Source organism: Ciconia boyciana, chromosome 10, assembly GCF_034638445.1.
Source record: "Ciconia boyciana chromosome 10, ASM3463844v1, whole genome shotgun sequence".
In the NCBI taxonomy this organism is placed as follows: domain Eukaryota; kingdom Metazoa; phylum Chordata; class Aves; order Ciconiiformes; family Ciconiidae; genus Ciconia; species Ciconia boyciana.
In genome coordinates, this window is record NC_132943.1 from 3,175,112 (window position 1) to 3,189,293 (window position 14,182).

The following is a 14,182-nucleotide window of genomic DNA, read 5'->3' on the forward strand; positions in this document are numbered from 1 at the left end:
TGCTCTTAACTCATGGCTATATCTGAGTGCTACCTTAAAGAAAACCTCTGCTACTGAGCTTCCCTGAGTGTGCTTTGAGAGGACCTTAACACAAAAACTTGGAAGATCAGGAGCAATAGAAAACACTAAAAAAAAAAGGCAAAACACTTTAAAGCAAATTATAGTATTTTCTCTCCCATGGTCTGACCAGTCAACAAACAGGTGGTAAGTAGCATGTTCTTTCCATATCTCAGACTAGCCCAAGACCACCCTTTCTGTATTCCAATGCAATAAATTAGCTAAGCCACAACCAGCATTTAATCTATTTGGCTATGCATGGAAACTCAGTCAGATACAGCTGAGAAGTGCTAATAAGCAGTCCCTTACCATTTTCAGCTGCAAACTGCTACCCCTCAGAAGAGACAGTGCTCGACTGTACTAACTCTGACAACAGCACTTGCTCAGAAGGCTTTTCCGGCCTAACACACACATTGTAAACATACTATAAAAATTTCTTTCAAGAAGCAGTTAGTACTAATGGGCTGTAACTATGTATTAAGTGGAATTATTAATAATATTAATTCAATAATACAAGTTGCATGGCACTTGTCACTTGACATTGTCATTGGGCATGTGACCCACAGCACTCCCTCTAACAATTAACAACTGTACATTAGACTTCAATTACAGCTTTCACCATTGGATGCTGTTTCTCCAGCAGCAGTCTGCAGGAATCAAAAGTTTTGAGATAAAAACTGACCCAGATTTCCCCCCCCAAATTCATAGTTCTGTAAAACTGCATTAAAAACCATCACCAGGCAAGACTATGCACTTGAGAGAAGAAAGAGAGTGTTCCAGTGCCTGGGGTGACTGCCACAGGATCCTGTTCAAAGAGCTGAACAGCCAGTGACTAGCCAAATACCAGTGAACTAGCTGCCAAGCATCAGTGCTGGACTCCATAAACCCAGTCTGCTACGTATCACCTTCAGCTCCTGTAAGCTTTGCTACAACTTCTCCCGTGTGGTCCCGGCAGAGCCACCTGGGAGCATGGCTGTATTGGCACCAATAGCGCATCGTGTCAGCCATACACTGGGATGGGGTGAATTGTCCCACCTGAGCTGTAACCCTCACACTCCTTAACTCCACTCCAAAGCTCCTCTCTCATACAGCACTGACCACTGTTCAAACGTGGACCGAGTATGGCTGACTCCACCTGTCATTCACCGGCGTTTCAAAACACTTCAGAGCTCTGCCAGCCAAGCGCAACCTTGGCAGGTCATACTTCTCCTACGGAATGATGCCTGATGTTGCACTTCCCCTCCATTACAATCTGTAATTCAATGACCTCGTAAGCATAAACTGCCACTTTCACCAGAAAGGAAATTGCAAAAGTTTCCCCTGTTCCAAGGCCACCCGCTGAGCCTAGAAAACTCTTACAGTCCTAATATACATGGTGAAATCACATTCTAACAACTCTGCTCAAGGGAGGTGGCCAAAATTTTCCAGACCAGATATTCACATCATTTTGGAAGAGCTCTCCTAACAATAAAGCAGGTCTCTCTACTCCAAAAAACAGGTTTTTAACTATGTTCTCAGAGATGACGTGAGAATGTACAGCAATCCATTAAAGTCCAGAAAAGGCACTGCTTGTTTACCCTCAGACAGATGTTGATCCTACACCAAAAAAAATGTCAACCTATTACCTGTCAGTAGGTAATTCAGTAATCCCCTGCAAACAAAATGTTTCAAGTCTACTTTTCTAAAGCAGAATATCAGTGGGCAGGAGGATCCCTATGACAGAGAAGATGTGATGCTGTTCACCCGTATACTGTAAGCAGTGCCAGTAAGCTTGCCTTCATTTCCACAACGAAGAAAGAAGAGTCACTGGAAGTTCTTGAACCATGCACCTTCCTGAACCACCTTTCAGAACAAAATCAGACAGCTTCAAGTGAGATACAACTAGCAGGAGACACTAACAAGAAGAAAAGAAAAAGCCCAACCGTTCCACTGACAAGCAACTTAAAAGACCAACCATCCTCAGGAATGCATGATATATTAGTGATAAGAAGGTGAGATCTCCATCTCAAATAGAGAAGGCAGATGACTGCACTGCCAGCATCTAAAGCGACCCCATGGTGCACCTTGGCTGAAAGCAGGGGAGTCTCTCCCTCTCTCGCTCACTGTTAGCAAGTTGAACCAGTTTGCAGAGGTATCCAGTAAGCATCAGGACCAGTTCAAGACACACAGGGGTGTATGCAACCACAAGTGGAACCGGGAAGAAAAGTGGAACCTCCCCTTCTGGCTGTTATATTGGTTCATCTGCCCCTGTGAACCACTGGCTAGGTAATGTGTCAAGTCCACCCAGCTTCATACATAGTACTAAATTAATTGCTGGTGAAACATCAGCTCTCTTAGCAGTCATTTTGAGACTTCATGAATAATAAATGAAGTGCTGAAAAACTGGAAAATGGGAAAAAACTGTAATCCTTAAAAAAAACCCCACAAAACTACACCTTGAATTTCAACTCTACAAAAATATTTTGACAAATAATCAAAATGACAAGATAAAAGGTATCCAATGAGTACTTTCCAGGAATAAGTTACATCAAATAAATCCAGTCTCATTTTCTTATACAAAATGACATCAGTGCTGTGAGAACAGCAGTAGTCCTTGTCACATATCCTGCTTTTCATACCTTCTAGCAATGCTTTTCTTTTGCTAGCAATGCTTCCCATGCTATTTGTCATGACCTGTAGTTATCAATATAGTTCACTTTCAAAGAAAGGGGGTTTACACAGAGACTGCAGGTTAATGACACTGAAGCAATGGAAGCAATACTTGCATTCCACCTCCTGTTTCAATGCAGACAGGAAGGCCACAAAGTCTGAGCAGCCTGTGGAGGTCTACAAGTCTCAGAAAATGCAAAGCTATCACTCTTCCTTTAACTGCTGCATGCAATCATAAGGAATTCAGCAACCCCAAGCTGCCTCGCCACAGCTCTCGGATGCTCATGGAAGTGTCCTCCTTCCCTGAAGTTCGTCTGTCACTGCTCTTTGAAATACACTTTCAGTGACATCCTTAATCATCAGTTTTCTTCTCTTCCCAAGCACTAAGTGAACTGCACTGGTTCCAGAAAAAGCCATTTTTCATCCTGGAGTTGGGCTCTAGTATGGCAGCTTGCTGGCTTCAAGAGCCATCACAAGACACAGGTGGTTTATGTGCTGTGCAATTTAACTATCCACGACCACCCTCTGTTTCTGCCCCTGCCATAGCAACAGATGCAACTGTTCATTCATGCCTGCAAGAATTCGTGAAGAACTAGACTCAGCCACAGAAAGCACTGTACACTTCAGATGACCTGCTACTAGTCAGCATTTTTAAGAACAACAAATCTGCCAGTTCATGTCGTTAGAAGTGGATCATCTATAACCCTTCCTCTTGGTAATTCCTGGGAGATTCTTGTGATTGACTGATGAGCCTAGTCTTCCTACTCCAAAACTTCTGCAGTTCTCCACATTGCGTGTTTCTACAGTGCACTGTTGGACAGGGCTCCAGTGATCCTACCAGTAAAGTTTACCTCATATGAATGCTCAGAACTTGTTGGCTTGCTAATTGCTGCTGCAAAACCAACATCCTAGTTTACATCCTCTGCCACTTTAACCACTCCCAATAGCTGTACACCTGTCAGAGGGATTTGCTTTTGTTTACTTGAGCTCCCCTAGGAACTGAGTTTATACTAACTTACAGAAATGCAGTTTGTTTTTAAGTTAAGTTACATTAAATTGGGTTTAACTTAACTAATTTCATTTAGCTAACTAAATTAAGGCTGTGGTTTCACAGTCATTTTAAGCTGACATAGGCGTGAGTTACCACTGAAACGAGCAGTTCCACTAGCTTCCTTCCCCAGCAAGCCATGTTCCTACCACCTTGCTTGTGCCGACACCAGCAATCAGGCAATGAGCCAAGACAGAAAACTGATAAATACGGAGGTTCACCTAACCAAGAAAATGAAAGATAAGCTTTCTGCCAGATCACTTCCCTGACTTAGCTCACCCATGAACACAGCTGCCACCAGAAACACACTGGCAGTAAGAAAGCAGTGTTGATCCTGATGGCAGCAGATACATCTCTGCTGACCAAGAGCAAATGAAGAACCACATCATGGTAATTATATCCAAGGTAGTAACGAAGTAGCAAAACACCACCTCAATGGCAAGTCTGCAGCATCTGACTGGAACAGAGCTTCCAGCACTCCCTACCTGCACCGAGATACCTCAGTACGGGAGGTATCATGCAAAGGGAAGCCCATTTTACATATCCAGGCTGCAAGCCCACAGCCTGAACAGATCCTGCTACGGCATCCTCTAAAAACGTGGAACACACAATGAGTAAAAAAGGGGCAACTCTTAATTACATGAAATGCACACACCTCACTTTTTTTTTTTAAATTTAAAGAGTGACTAGAATTCAATCTTCAAATAAACTTAATAAAGATTATTTGAACAATCTGGCTGCGTTACTTATTATAAAGCATTACTTTATATATACACACATAGGTAAAATACCCTTTATATATAATGTATTGTTAATATATCTAATATAATAATATATATTAACAATATATTTTTTTGTTCCATTCTTACTGTTTCTGTTAGGGACGCTAGTTTTTGTACACACAATTAGCTCACTTAGCTTAATTCCATCATAGGTACAAGTGTACTAACTTACTCTCTTTGCTGCATATTAATAACTTACAATGCATCTCCATGTTACTGAAACTACAAACACTCTTGGAAAATTATTAAGCATACTCGAATAATTAGAATAGTTCAAGGCTTTTGTTTATACTCAGTTCAAAGTGACCTGAATTGGTGCTACCTAAGTCCAGTAATGCCTGGAATCCACGCTTATTCATGAATTCCAGGCCTCACAAAGAAATTAACTTTTCTCTGCTTAGAACCACTGGTCTAAATAAAGGAATTATACTAGTAAAGTTAAAAATATTAAAAACCTGGGCTATCAGATGAACTGCAAAATTATTTAGGTTTACTCATGGTTTTCTAGTAATAACCACCAGTAAGTACGGATTACAGTACGTGGCCTCTTGGCTTCTATTAGTTTACATAACTTCCCTGGCCAAAGTAAGTATTGTTGCTCTCTGTGCTTTTAGCACTACAACAGAATTTCTAAGCAGTTTATGTAGCATAAAGCTGCCTTGTATCACACCTACTCCAACCAGAGTATGTGGGAAAAATTATCTTGGAGCAGTATCTGATGTTTATCTTCAGCTCAAATACCTTCTGTAATTCTGTCCAGAAAGACTGTGAGTCTCAACAAGACAAAGAACCCTTCAGCATAATATATTTAACACTTAGACACGTTTATTAACAATATTTACAGTGTTTCTGGCAATGTCCAGAGAAAAGAATAAAATACATTCCTCATTCAGCAGCTTCATTTCAGTGAATTCACCCTGCTTTGCTTGCAGGTTTGTTTCTTCTATTAAGGAGAGAAATACTTAATCAATTTCCTTTAGCTCATTTCTCACATTACCAGTATGATCTCTACTGTATCATAGAGAATCTTGAGCATGTTATTTCCAAAAAATCTCTCATTTTCTAAATACATGGAAAAAACAGGAGACTTTTTTCCCATGATGCAAGAGCCTTCAATAGACAGCTGGGTTTGGGCTTAAGTATCTTTGCCTAACTTCAATTCCAGTCGTGTTTATAAGCAAACGACACACAAACACAAAATACTTTCTCTGCTCAAATCTACATGCAGATCAACAGCCTCTTGTTGAGGCAGCTGAAAAAAAAAAAAGTGTGTGAGGCACAGATTATCAACACACTCTGCCTGGCAAGATGAAGTTCAATAAAATTGATACTGTCTGCACAAACCCCCAAACTAACAACTGAGGACCACATTGCTGTCCCTTTAGCATACCCCTGGCAATAGTCTTCCCAACACAACTAACAACAAAAATCAGGAACCTCTGACGAGAAGAGTTTTCTCTGCAGAGACCCAGGACTGAATTTGTGCTCCACCAGAAGGACTGACAAGCCACTGCGATGACTGAATCTAAGCTTTTGCTATGAAGATGACTCCTGGGAGAAGTCCAAGTCACAAAATAACCCCCTAGAACCACATGCTGCAAAGGACAAACATGATTTGTGTGTCAAGGAACAAGTGAACTATAAGTGTGTGTCACTTGTCAACAGAACATCAACCAAAAAAAGTATTAAAATTAATCTAGAGACCACTATAATTAACTACAAGTTTAATTAATTAGATCTTTTAAGACATAGGAAGCTAAGCTCATGCAAAAGAATACTTCCTTTTATCCATAAAATAAGCTCAGAGTTCCCTACTGAAAAAGAACTTTCTACAGTTTTAGTAAAACGCAGAGAAAAATAACTGTTACCAGCCCAGAATACATGCATGCTATAGTGAACAGCTTGAACTCCACTGTTCACACAGTTGAAACTGAACCTTCAAGAACTCTGTTACAATCGGTAGAATGAAGGCTGATTTCATTACAAAAATTCTTCTATTTTATTGATCTACACTTATACAGAACTTTTCAGTTAACAGGCATTCCAGACTCGTTCAGCAAGCAAGACAATCCCTCTTCCACTCCCTGCATTAGTCTAAGCAACTAGGAGGCAGCTAGGCTAGTTCAGTCATTCCTTCTCAGAACCAGCAAAAAAAAAAACCCCAAAAACCACCAACACAAAAAAAACCACAAAAAACCCCACCAAAACACAAACAAAAAAAACCCGAAAGAAGAAAGGCTTGATCAACAATACTGGATGACCAACAGACAGGATAAGGCTTGCCAGCTACCGTACATGGAGATATGGTATCAGCACAGAGCCCATAAACAAATACACCAGGAAAACAACTCACATTTACCTTCAACCTTAAATTATTCCACAGCTTGAGAAGAGATACTGGAATTTACATCTATAAATCCCCCTTGGATTTTTGAGTCCTCCCACTTTCTGAATATTGTAGCGACTTTGTCCTCAAGATTGTTGGAAGATTACTCAATTTAAATAAAGGGGGGGGGGACAAGGGGGACAGGGGGGACACAAAACCAACATCTGTTAACTTACGTTGAATGTGAATGAACTGCTTTGGTTGCTTAAACTCTCCTTTATACAAACGATTGTAATAGTTGACATTGCTCTCCGCTTCAGGGACTGGGATAACCATGCTCTCTTTCTTTTCTCTGAAAACTTGTTGTGCTGAGATAGCCCGTTGCAAATGATGTTCCTGCAAGAGGAAAATTTAAGAGTTTGTTTATTTAGGTACCAGTATATAGAAGTGCACACAAAGAGTCATCCTTTTGTCCTACTGTTGTGCTGCTGTTCTGCAGGAGACCCAGATAAAAGAGTTGAGGCTTTACTGTATTTCAGAGGACAGCAGGATGCTTGCTTCCAGGTTAGAGACAGGAGATGATGTGCTCTGCATCATTTAGTATACTGTGGGGTTCCTAACTGATAGGAATCTTAGAGCTCCAGTGAATGTAAGGCGGGACTACAGATGAAAAAACCCCTTTGTTCAGACAACAGCACACACCTCCTACCAGACCGGGAAAAAGTCAAACATTCAAACTACACAAAATAACCTTAGTAGAAAATCAGGGCTGGGATAAGCCAAGCCCATCAAAACCTGTCATAGAGAAAATTTATGCAAGATCAGTCAACAGATGCATAGTAAGTCCTTTAAAGTATTATAAGCACCACAGTCAAATCAAAAGAATAGCTAATTTCATCATTCCTGTCTACCCAGCAATTCCTACTGGCTTGCTTGCTTCAGAAGTTCAGCTAGTTAAAAGCAACAGAAAGAGTAGTCCTCGCAGAGTAACACTTGAAAAGCACGGACTCCCTAAACAGGTATCACTTCATTTTATTCTTACAGGACAGCAGTCACAATTTCTACAGAATCATTTCAAGTGAAATAAAGATCACAATAAACGTATTAGTTTACAAAGATTTTTTCCACACTATTTTGTTAGTTAACCCAGTGAAACCCACCTACTGCTGCAAGTTAGCACCAAGTTGTAACTTTTCTCTTAAAGATCTTTCATGAATACTCATGTCAGACTTTGGCAGAGACAACCAGCACAACTGCAGTATTCTGATTCATGCTACTGCCTATGTATTTCAGTGCAGTCTGCAGAACAACTGATATGAACTGACCAGCGACAAGAGGAGCCTGTCTGGAAGACTGTCAGATGATGGGGTGATTTGAACGCTACCCCTCTCGCCACCTCCCTCCTTGAGCCAGAGGCTGGCAGCTGTACAGAGTGTATGTGTACACTTCAGACCCTCCAGTGCAGTCTACTCATTTAAACCATTACAGAAATGTCTCATGCTAAGACTCCAAATGGCTAAGTTGGCACATGCTGCCTTCTATGTGTCCAGTAAAGAGAAGGAGTGGTAGTCTTCACCAGGACAAGATCTTAAATCACCACAGCCATTTACTTGGGAAAGTTAAGTCATGAGTTCTCCATCCGTGTAAGTCGAACATAAAACAAGCAAACTGCAGTCTCCTAGCAGATTAACTACTAGTCTCTAGCAGAACCAGGAGCCTGAAAGTTTTGTTCTCCTTTCACTGTTCTCCCCCACCGCAGAGTTCTTGCCTCCAGCTTCCAAAATTTGAGGGGAAGGAAGATGACACAGCAGAATATCAACTTGATTTTGAAGCTCAGCTCTGTCATAGACCTATGCAACCTCACCTTGCTTATTCCAGGGGCTTCAGGTTATCCTCTAGCCGTTCCCACACACCTCACTGCTGAAAAGAGTATTTGTTCGGGGGGGGGGGGGGGGGGGGGCAAAAAAAAAAAAAAAAAAAAACAACAAACCAACTTTGCTACTCTATCTCCTCCTTTGGTTTTCTGGGGTACCCCTCCCCACGATTAACACTGGTGACTATCCTGCCTCACGAGAGGCCAGGCATCAACACCACAAACAGGAGAACCAGCCAGCATTTCGATAACTTGATTGCAATGCAGTCTGACAGACATGGTGGTCTTGCACGCAGAGATTCTGTGCTACACACTTGGTAAATTCTCTCAAGAACAGGATTTCTTCCTCTTTAATCCTACAGAACATTATTTTTAAAAGGGTAGTGAATGAAAGCGAATCTTTAAAAATATGTAAATGATACTTAATAAATTACACCCTCTTAAATATTAAAATCTTAGAGAAACACAAATAATGCAATTTCTGCAAAATTAGAATATAACAAATCAGTGACTGGAAGAGCAGCTTGGGGAATCTCCTGTAGCAGATGAAGCAACATTAAATCAAACTACCAGGCTCCCAAGTGAATGCTATTAGAATTAAGACAAGCATACTATCAAATATCTGGTGTGATCTGCTTGAGTTACTACATACCGAGTAAATCTGTCACTCCACCATTAAAATGTGTCTTGCAGAGCTTCAAGGCACTGAGAAGGTAATTCAGCTAAAATAAAATGTTTCATTACTGTGTTGCTTTCAACTGATGTCCCTAGAGCTGTCTCCCAACAGTCAGCAACACAGTACACAGGAGTACCACAGAAATGCTGTTAGGAAGGACTTGTGGAGGGTACCTGTCCAACTCCCACTTGAAGACAATTATCTCCAACACTAGATAGGTCAGCCATGACTTTTTCAAGTCCTGAAAACCTCCAGTTTCCACAGCCCCTCTAAGTTACCCACTTCAGTGATGTACTAACCCTCTTTTGCCAGAGGTAACACAAGCAGTTCCCTCACCCTCTCCTCCGAGTAGCTACAGTCTAAGCTTTTAGCCACTCTGGCAGCCCACTGACAGATTATGTTCCAGTTTCTCAACATCTTTGAGAAATCTGAGGAAAGCAGAGTAACAGGAAAGAGCATTCCAAGAGCAGCCTCACCACTGACAAGTGGAGGGGCATCATAACTTCCCCATCTGGTAGCCACACTCCTCCTAACATAGCCCAGTCTACAGCACGCCTTAGTCACACAGTGTGCACACGCCAGTGGCCCATCACCTGGTCCTTTCTTGCCATCAGTGCTTCTCCTCAGCCAGGTAGTTCCCTGCCCGTATTGAGGCACAGCATGATAATTCTGCTCCAAGTACAGAAGTTGTGCACTTCTAACTCAACTTCACAATGTTTCAGCTGGGCCAGTCCTCAAGTTTCTCAGCATCCACAAAGACGGATGCTCCACTGTTGGCAAGCCAACCACTTCTACTAATGTAGGATCATCGACAAATGTGCTGAGGATGCATTCTGTATACAGCCAACCAACTGAAGCTGATCAACATATAGTTCCCTACCACACCCCCAAAATAAAACAAACCCAGACACTCTTCTACAACAGGATTAAATAGCTTGTAGAGAAGCCACACTAGTCCACAGTGGCCTAAGTAATGAATGGGTAAATAAGGTTTAACTTTCAGGAAAAGTAGTGAAGAAGGACACGCAGCAACCAAAATTCAAAACACCTTTTGGCTCTACAGCCCATTAAACAGCGCAGATGAGTAATTCAGATTCTCAGTGTGTGTAACACTGCTAGTAAGCGTACAAAGAGTTCCCAAGGAAAATCTGACAATAGGTGTTAGTACCCACTTCACTATAGAAAGCCTTCAAGCGTAACACAGCTTTCAAACAGAAAAGTCTTAACAGTATTACTGTCACTCAAACAGTAGAGCTTCAAGAGACAGATAAGCAATGTAATTTTTAAAATTGGGGGGGGGGGGGGGGGGGGAATCTCTGCTGAGCATGAGGTTAAGGAAAATAAAAATTTTAACTCCTGAAACAGTGATGTTTAAACAAACTGAAGACTTATATGAAAGTTGGTCTAATTAAATAGCTTTATTACACCTGAAAAAAGCATTTTTAAAGATAGATTAGTAACTGGTATACCAATACACCTTTTTGTCTATTTTCCACCTTTTTTTATGGTTTTGAAGGACATACACTGTATTTTAACTTGTACTTCGTTCTGAAGTACGGGAGGTAAAAAGATCTCATACAAAATAACTGAACATTAGAGGAAACAGTGATGATGGCAAACAGAACATGCTGCCACGGGAATAAAAAGGAGTACCTGCCAAAGAGTTATTACCCACTAATTCCTTAAAAAGCACATCCAAACCTTTCTCACTAGTACAACTAAAAAATTTCAAACAAATACAGCTTAGATAGTCTTCTTTTTTCAACTAACAGCATAATGGAATTAGAAATATCTAAATGTTTAGTATATGTAATACTGCTGCTTTAGCGTATTTACGCATTAAAACAAAATTGTTCTCCAAATGAAAGATTCATCTCTCTAGATGCACTTTAGCCGTGCAGGTACCTTCACTGTACAATCACCATACTGACAACAGTTTACAGCAAATTGCTCAAGTCACTGGCTTTATATAATCCAGTATGTTTTCCTTGGTGCAGACAGCCTGTCCTGCCAGCATGAATCCACTCATTCCGTGTGGAGTGGCACAGAAGCGTACGCTGCACCTAGCAGTCTCACACCCCCACCTTCGAAGCTCCAATCCAAATGACTTGACAGCCATTCACAACAGGGTTGACAGAGAGAGAATAAGTACCAGCTTTAGTTCAGAACAAGACTTGAAATCACGCCTCTGAACCCATACTGAGACGCTGCAATCCTTGCTTTAATTTTTCCTCAGAGGGGAAAACCAAAAAAATCCTACAACGCTGGTACCTAAAAATACTTAGCTTTAGTTGCAAACGTTCAGAACCAGGTGCAAAGCCCAAATCAGAGCAAGGTACCTTCACTGCTATGTCCTTTCACCCCTGAAATACCACAGGTTTCCTGTTCTTTCTAAACTTTCTATCTGGGAGTTTCTTCACTATGAAAAGAAGTTCAACAATAAGTTAACAGGTAATATTCGCCTAAAGATTATTTTTGTTAAGCTTTAAGGGAAACAATGATCAATACTAAACATTATTTTTAGTCGTTAGAACTATATTTACCAATATACTCCCTTTTATTCCACTGCTGCAAAACAGAGCACTTGAATCCTACAGACCAGTTTGTTTTTTTCCTTATCCTTTAAGTTCCCTGTTGCCATCCCCCATAGCACTCTCTCTGAAACAGAGTTTACTGTACTTTAAATAAATGTGCTAGTTTTTTGGACAAGCATGATTGGAGATGCCTATGGTTGAATACCATCTTCACACTGAAAAGCTGATCTGTCTTAATTATGAAACTGCAATGAGCAATTCCGTATTGGATAGTCACCCCAGAACATGAACCTTTAGGACTAAATGTATCTGTTCCTTTCTTCATTCCTTAAAACTATACCTTGCAAGCAATTAACATAACTCTTGCGGTGAAAAAGGTTATTTCACCACTTCTATTCACTTATTAGTATTTTCATTTACCCTGTGAGGTAGAAAGTAAAGAAACATATTACAGTTTACTGTGACACTATTTAAGAAAAGAATTTCCTCTTTGCCTGTCCTTTCACAACAGAGCTTCGGGTCACACAATTTGCATTAGATATTTGCAACAGCGTTGACCTTAATGAAAGAAATATCTCAACAGTTGTTACTGAGACTTACGGAAAACAAAACATAACATACTACAGCTTTGCTGTTAAAACCAACTCTCTTAGCAAGACAGATGGCTTCAATTCCATAGCACTCCACTGTAAGTACAATGGAAAAGTGAATTTATTAACAGCTTTACCTACTCAAAATAAGGTATTTCTAGGCCAACCTAGAGTCAGCCTTCCAATCTACCTGCAATCAAGAATAGAATTAAAGCAAAGAAAACATGGAAAGCTTACTAAAGCCTAGAGATCCTATTTGCTTAACATTATATTCAAATTAGGAAATAGAAATTAATTGACATTTTTAGATTTAATACAGAGATTCAGAAACAAAAAGTATAGAACTTAAATCTGAAATGTGCAGAACCATCTTGCAAAGTCTCAACCACAGCTAGTAACAGAAAAAAGCGTCAGGAAGTTCAAAAGCTACTTGAATCAAAGGCCTCTCCCCCTTCTAAAGCCACAGCCCTATCTACTCCCTCTTTGCACACCCCTCCACCCAGTTTTTTAAGACTTCCAAGACAAAAGTGTAAGCTTTTTTCTTCTGTAAAAGAAAATATTTTGTTTTCTTCTGTCCCTTTCAGTCCTTAACTGTCAGAAAAAACATGGCCAATGAATGAATATTTATCCTCCTCAGTGCAAAAAGAGCTTGGTATTTTCTATAGAGAAGGATTCACTTGTCTCCACAACACCAAAGGGATGAACCTTTTCTTGAGCCATTAGTAGCTTACTGGACATGTCAACTTAGTGTAAACAAAATGATGACCAGTTATCTCAAGTATGATTGAGTTCTTGCTCTAATGTTATAATAACTGAAAGTGGATCTAAGCAGCTGAAAGGCTTAAGAGGGGCAGGGGAGGAAGGGAAGATACCTACAGAGCTGTGTTCCTTTCTTTCCCCTCCCTCTGCCCTGGGATGGAAAACAGTTAACTGAAATACGGAGTCCTAGATAGAGCAGGAAACCTCTCTGTGCACCACCGCAATTCTCACCCTTGAGACAGCAATGAGTGTCTTAGGAGAAACTCATTGCTTCATTTCCAATTTATAGTGAAAAGCAAATATTTGAGTGAATTAGCAAAGCTGGTATTTTTTTTTTCCCCCTCTACTGATCCAGTGGAGAATTACTCTATTCCATTTCCTCTTATTCATGGTGTCCCCTTAAAAGGTTGTATTAGTTATAAAGTAATTCAGAGAGCTGGACAAACAACAAAAATTCACATACTGAGTTCAAACCAACACACCCAAAGCAAAGCTGCTTTGTAGGACTGAAACTCCTCTCAGTTTCCCTAAGGGGTTTCTGACTCTCAGTGGAAGGAAGCTCAAGAAAACCCACAAGAAGCAGGAGAAGGTATGGTGCAAGGCCCTCCTCACAAGTGGAAAGGGCTCATGGAACCACTTCTCAGTTTCACTTTTGGCCATATCATGTTTTTCCAATATGATACTCCCCACCCCCAAACAATCACAAGAACCACTTGCCACACACTTGCCTTCCTTATGACTGACTACAGGCCAAAAAAAATGTACTAGTGGTAGGCTGCTGTTACAGACGACTCAATGAAGGAGGCAGCAGCAGCAAAGTGAATCAAATTGTACTACTCCATCCTAAAAATTCACAGAAGTGCCTGGAATGGGTAAGATTTTTATTAT

The 14,182-nt window shown here is 40.6% G+C and overlaps 1 protein-coding gene across 1 annotated transcript in view; it reads right to left on the bottom strand.

The window, feature by feature from the left end:
• The window catches only part of EPC2 (enhancer of polycomb homolog 2), a 51,190-nt gene that overhangs the window by 25,665 nt on the left and 11,343 nt on the right, over nucleotides 1–14,182 (bottom strand). Inside the window, exon 2 of the mRNA XM_072874758.1 lies at nucleotides 7,099–7,258. Coding sequence (XP_072730859.1) covers nucleotides 7,099–7,258 — 160 coding nt within the window. The remainder of the gene's footprint in view (nucleotides 1–7,098; nucleotides 7,259–14,182) is intronic.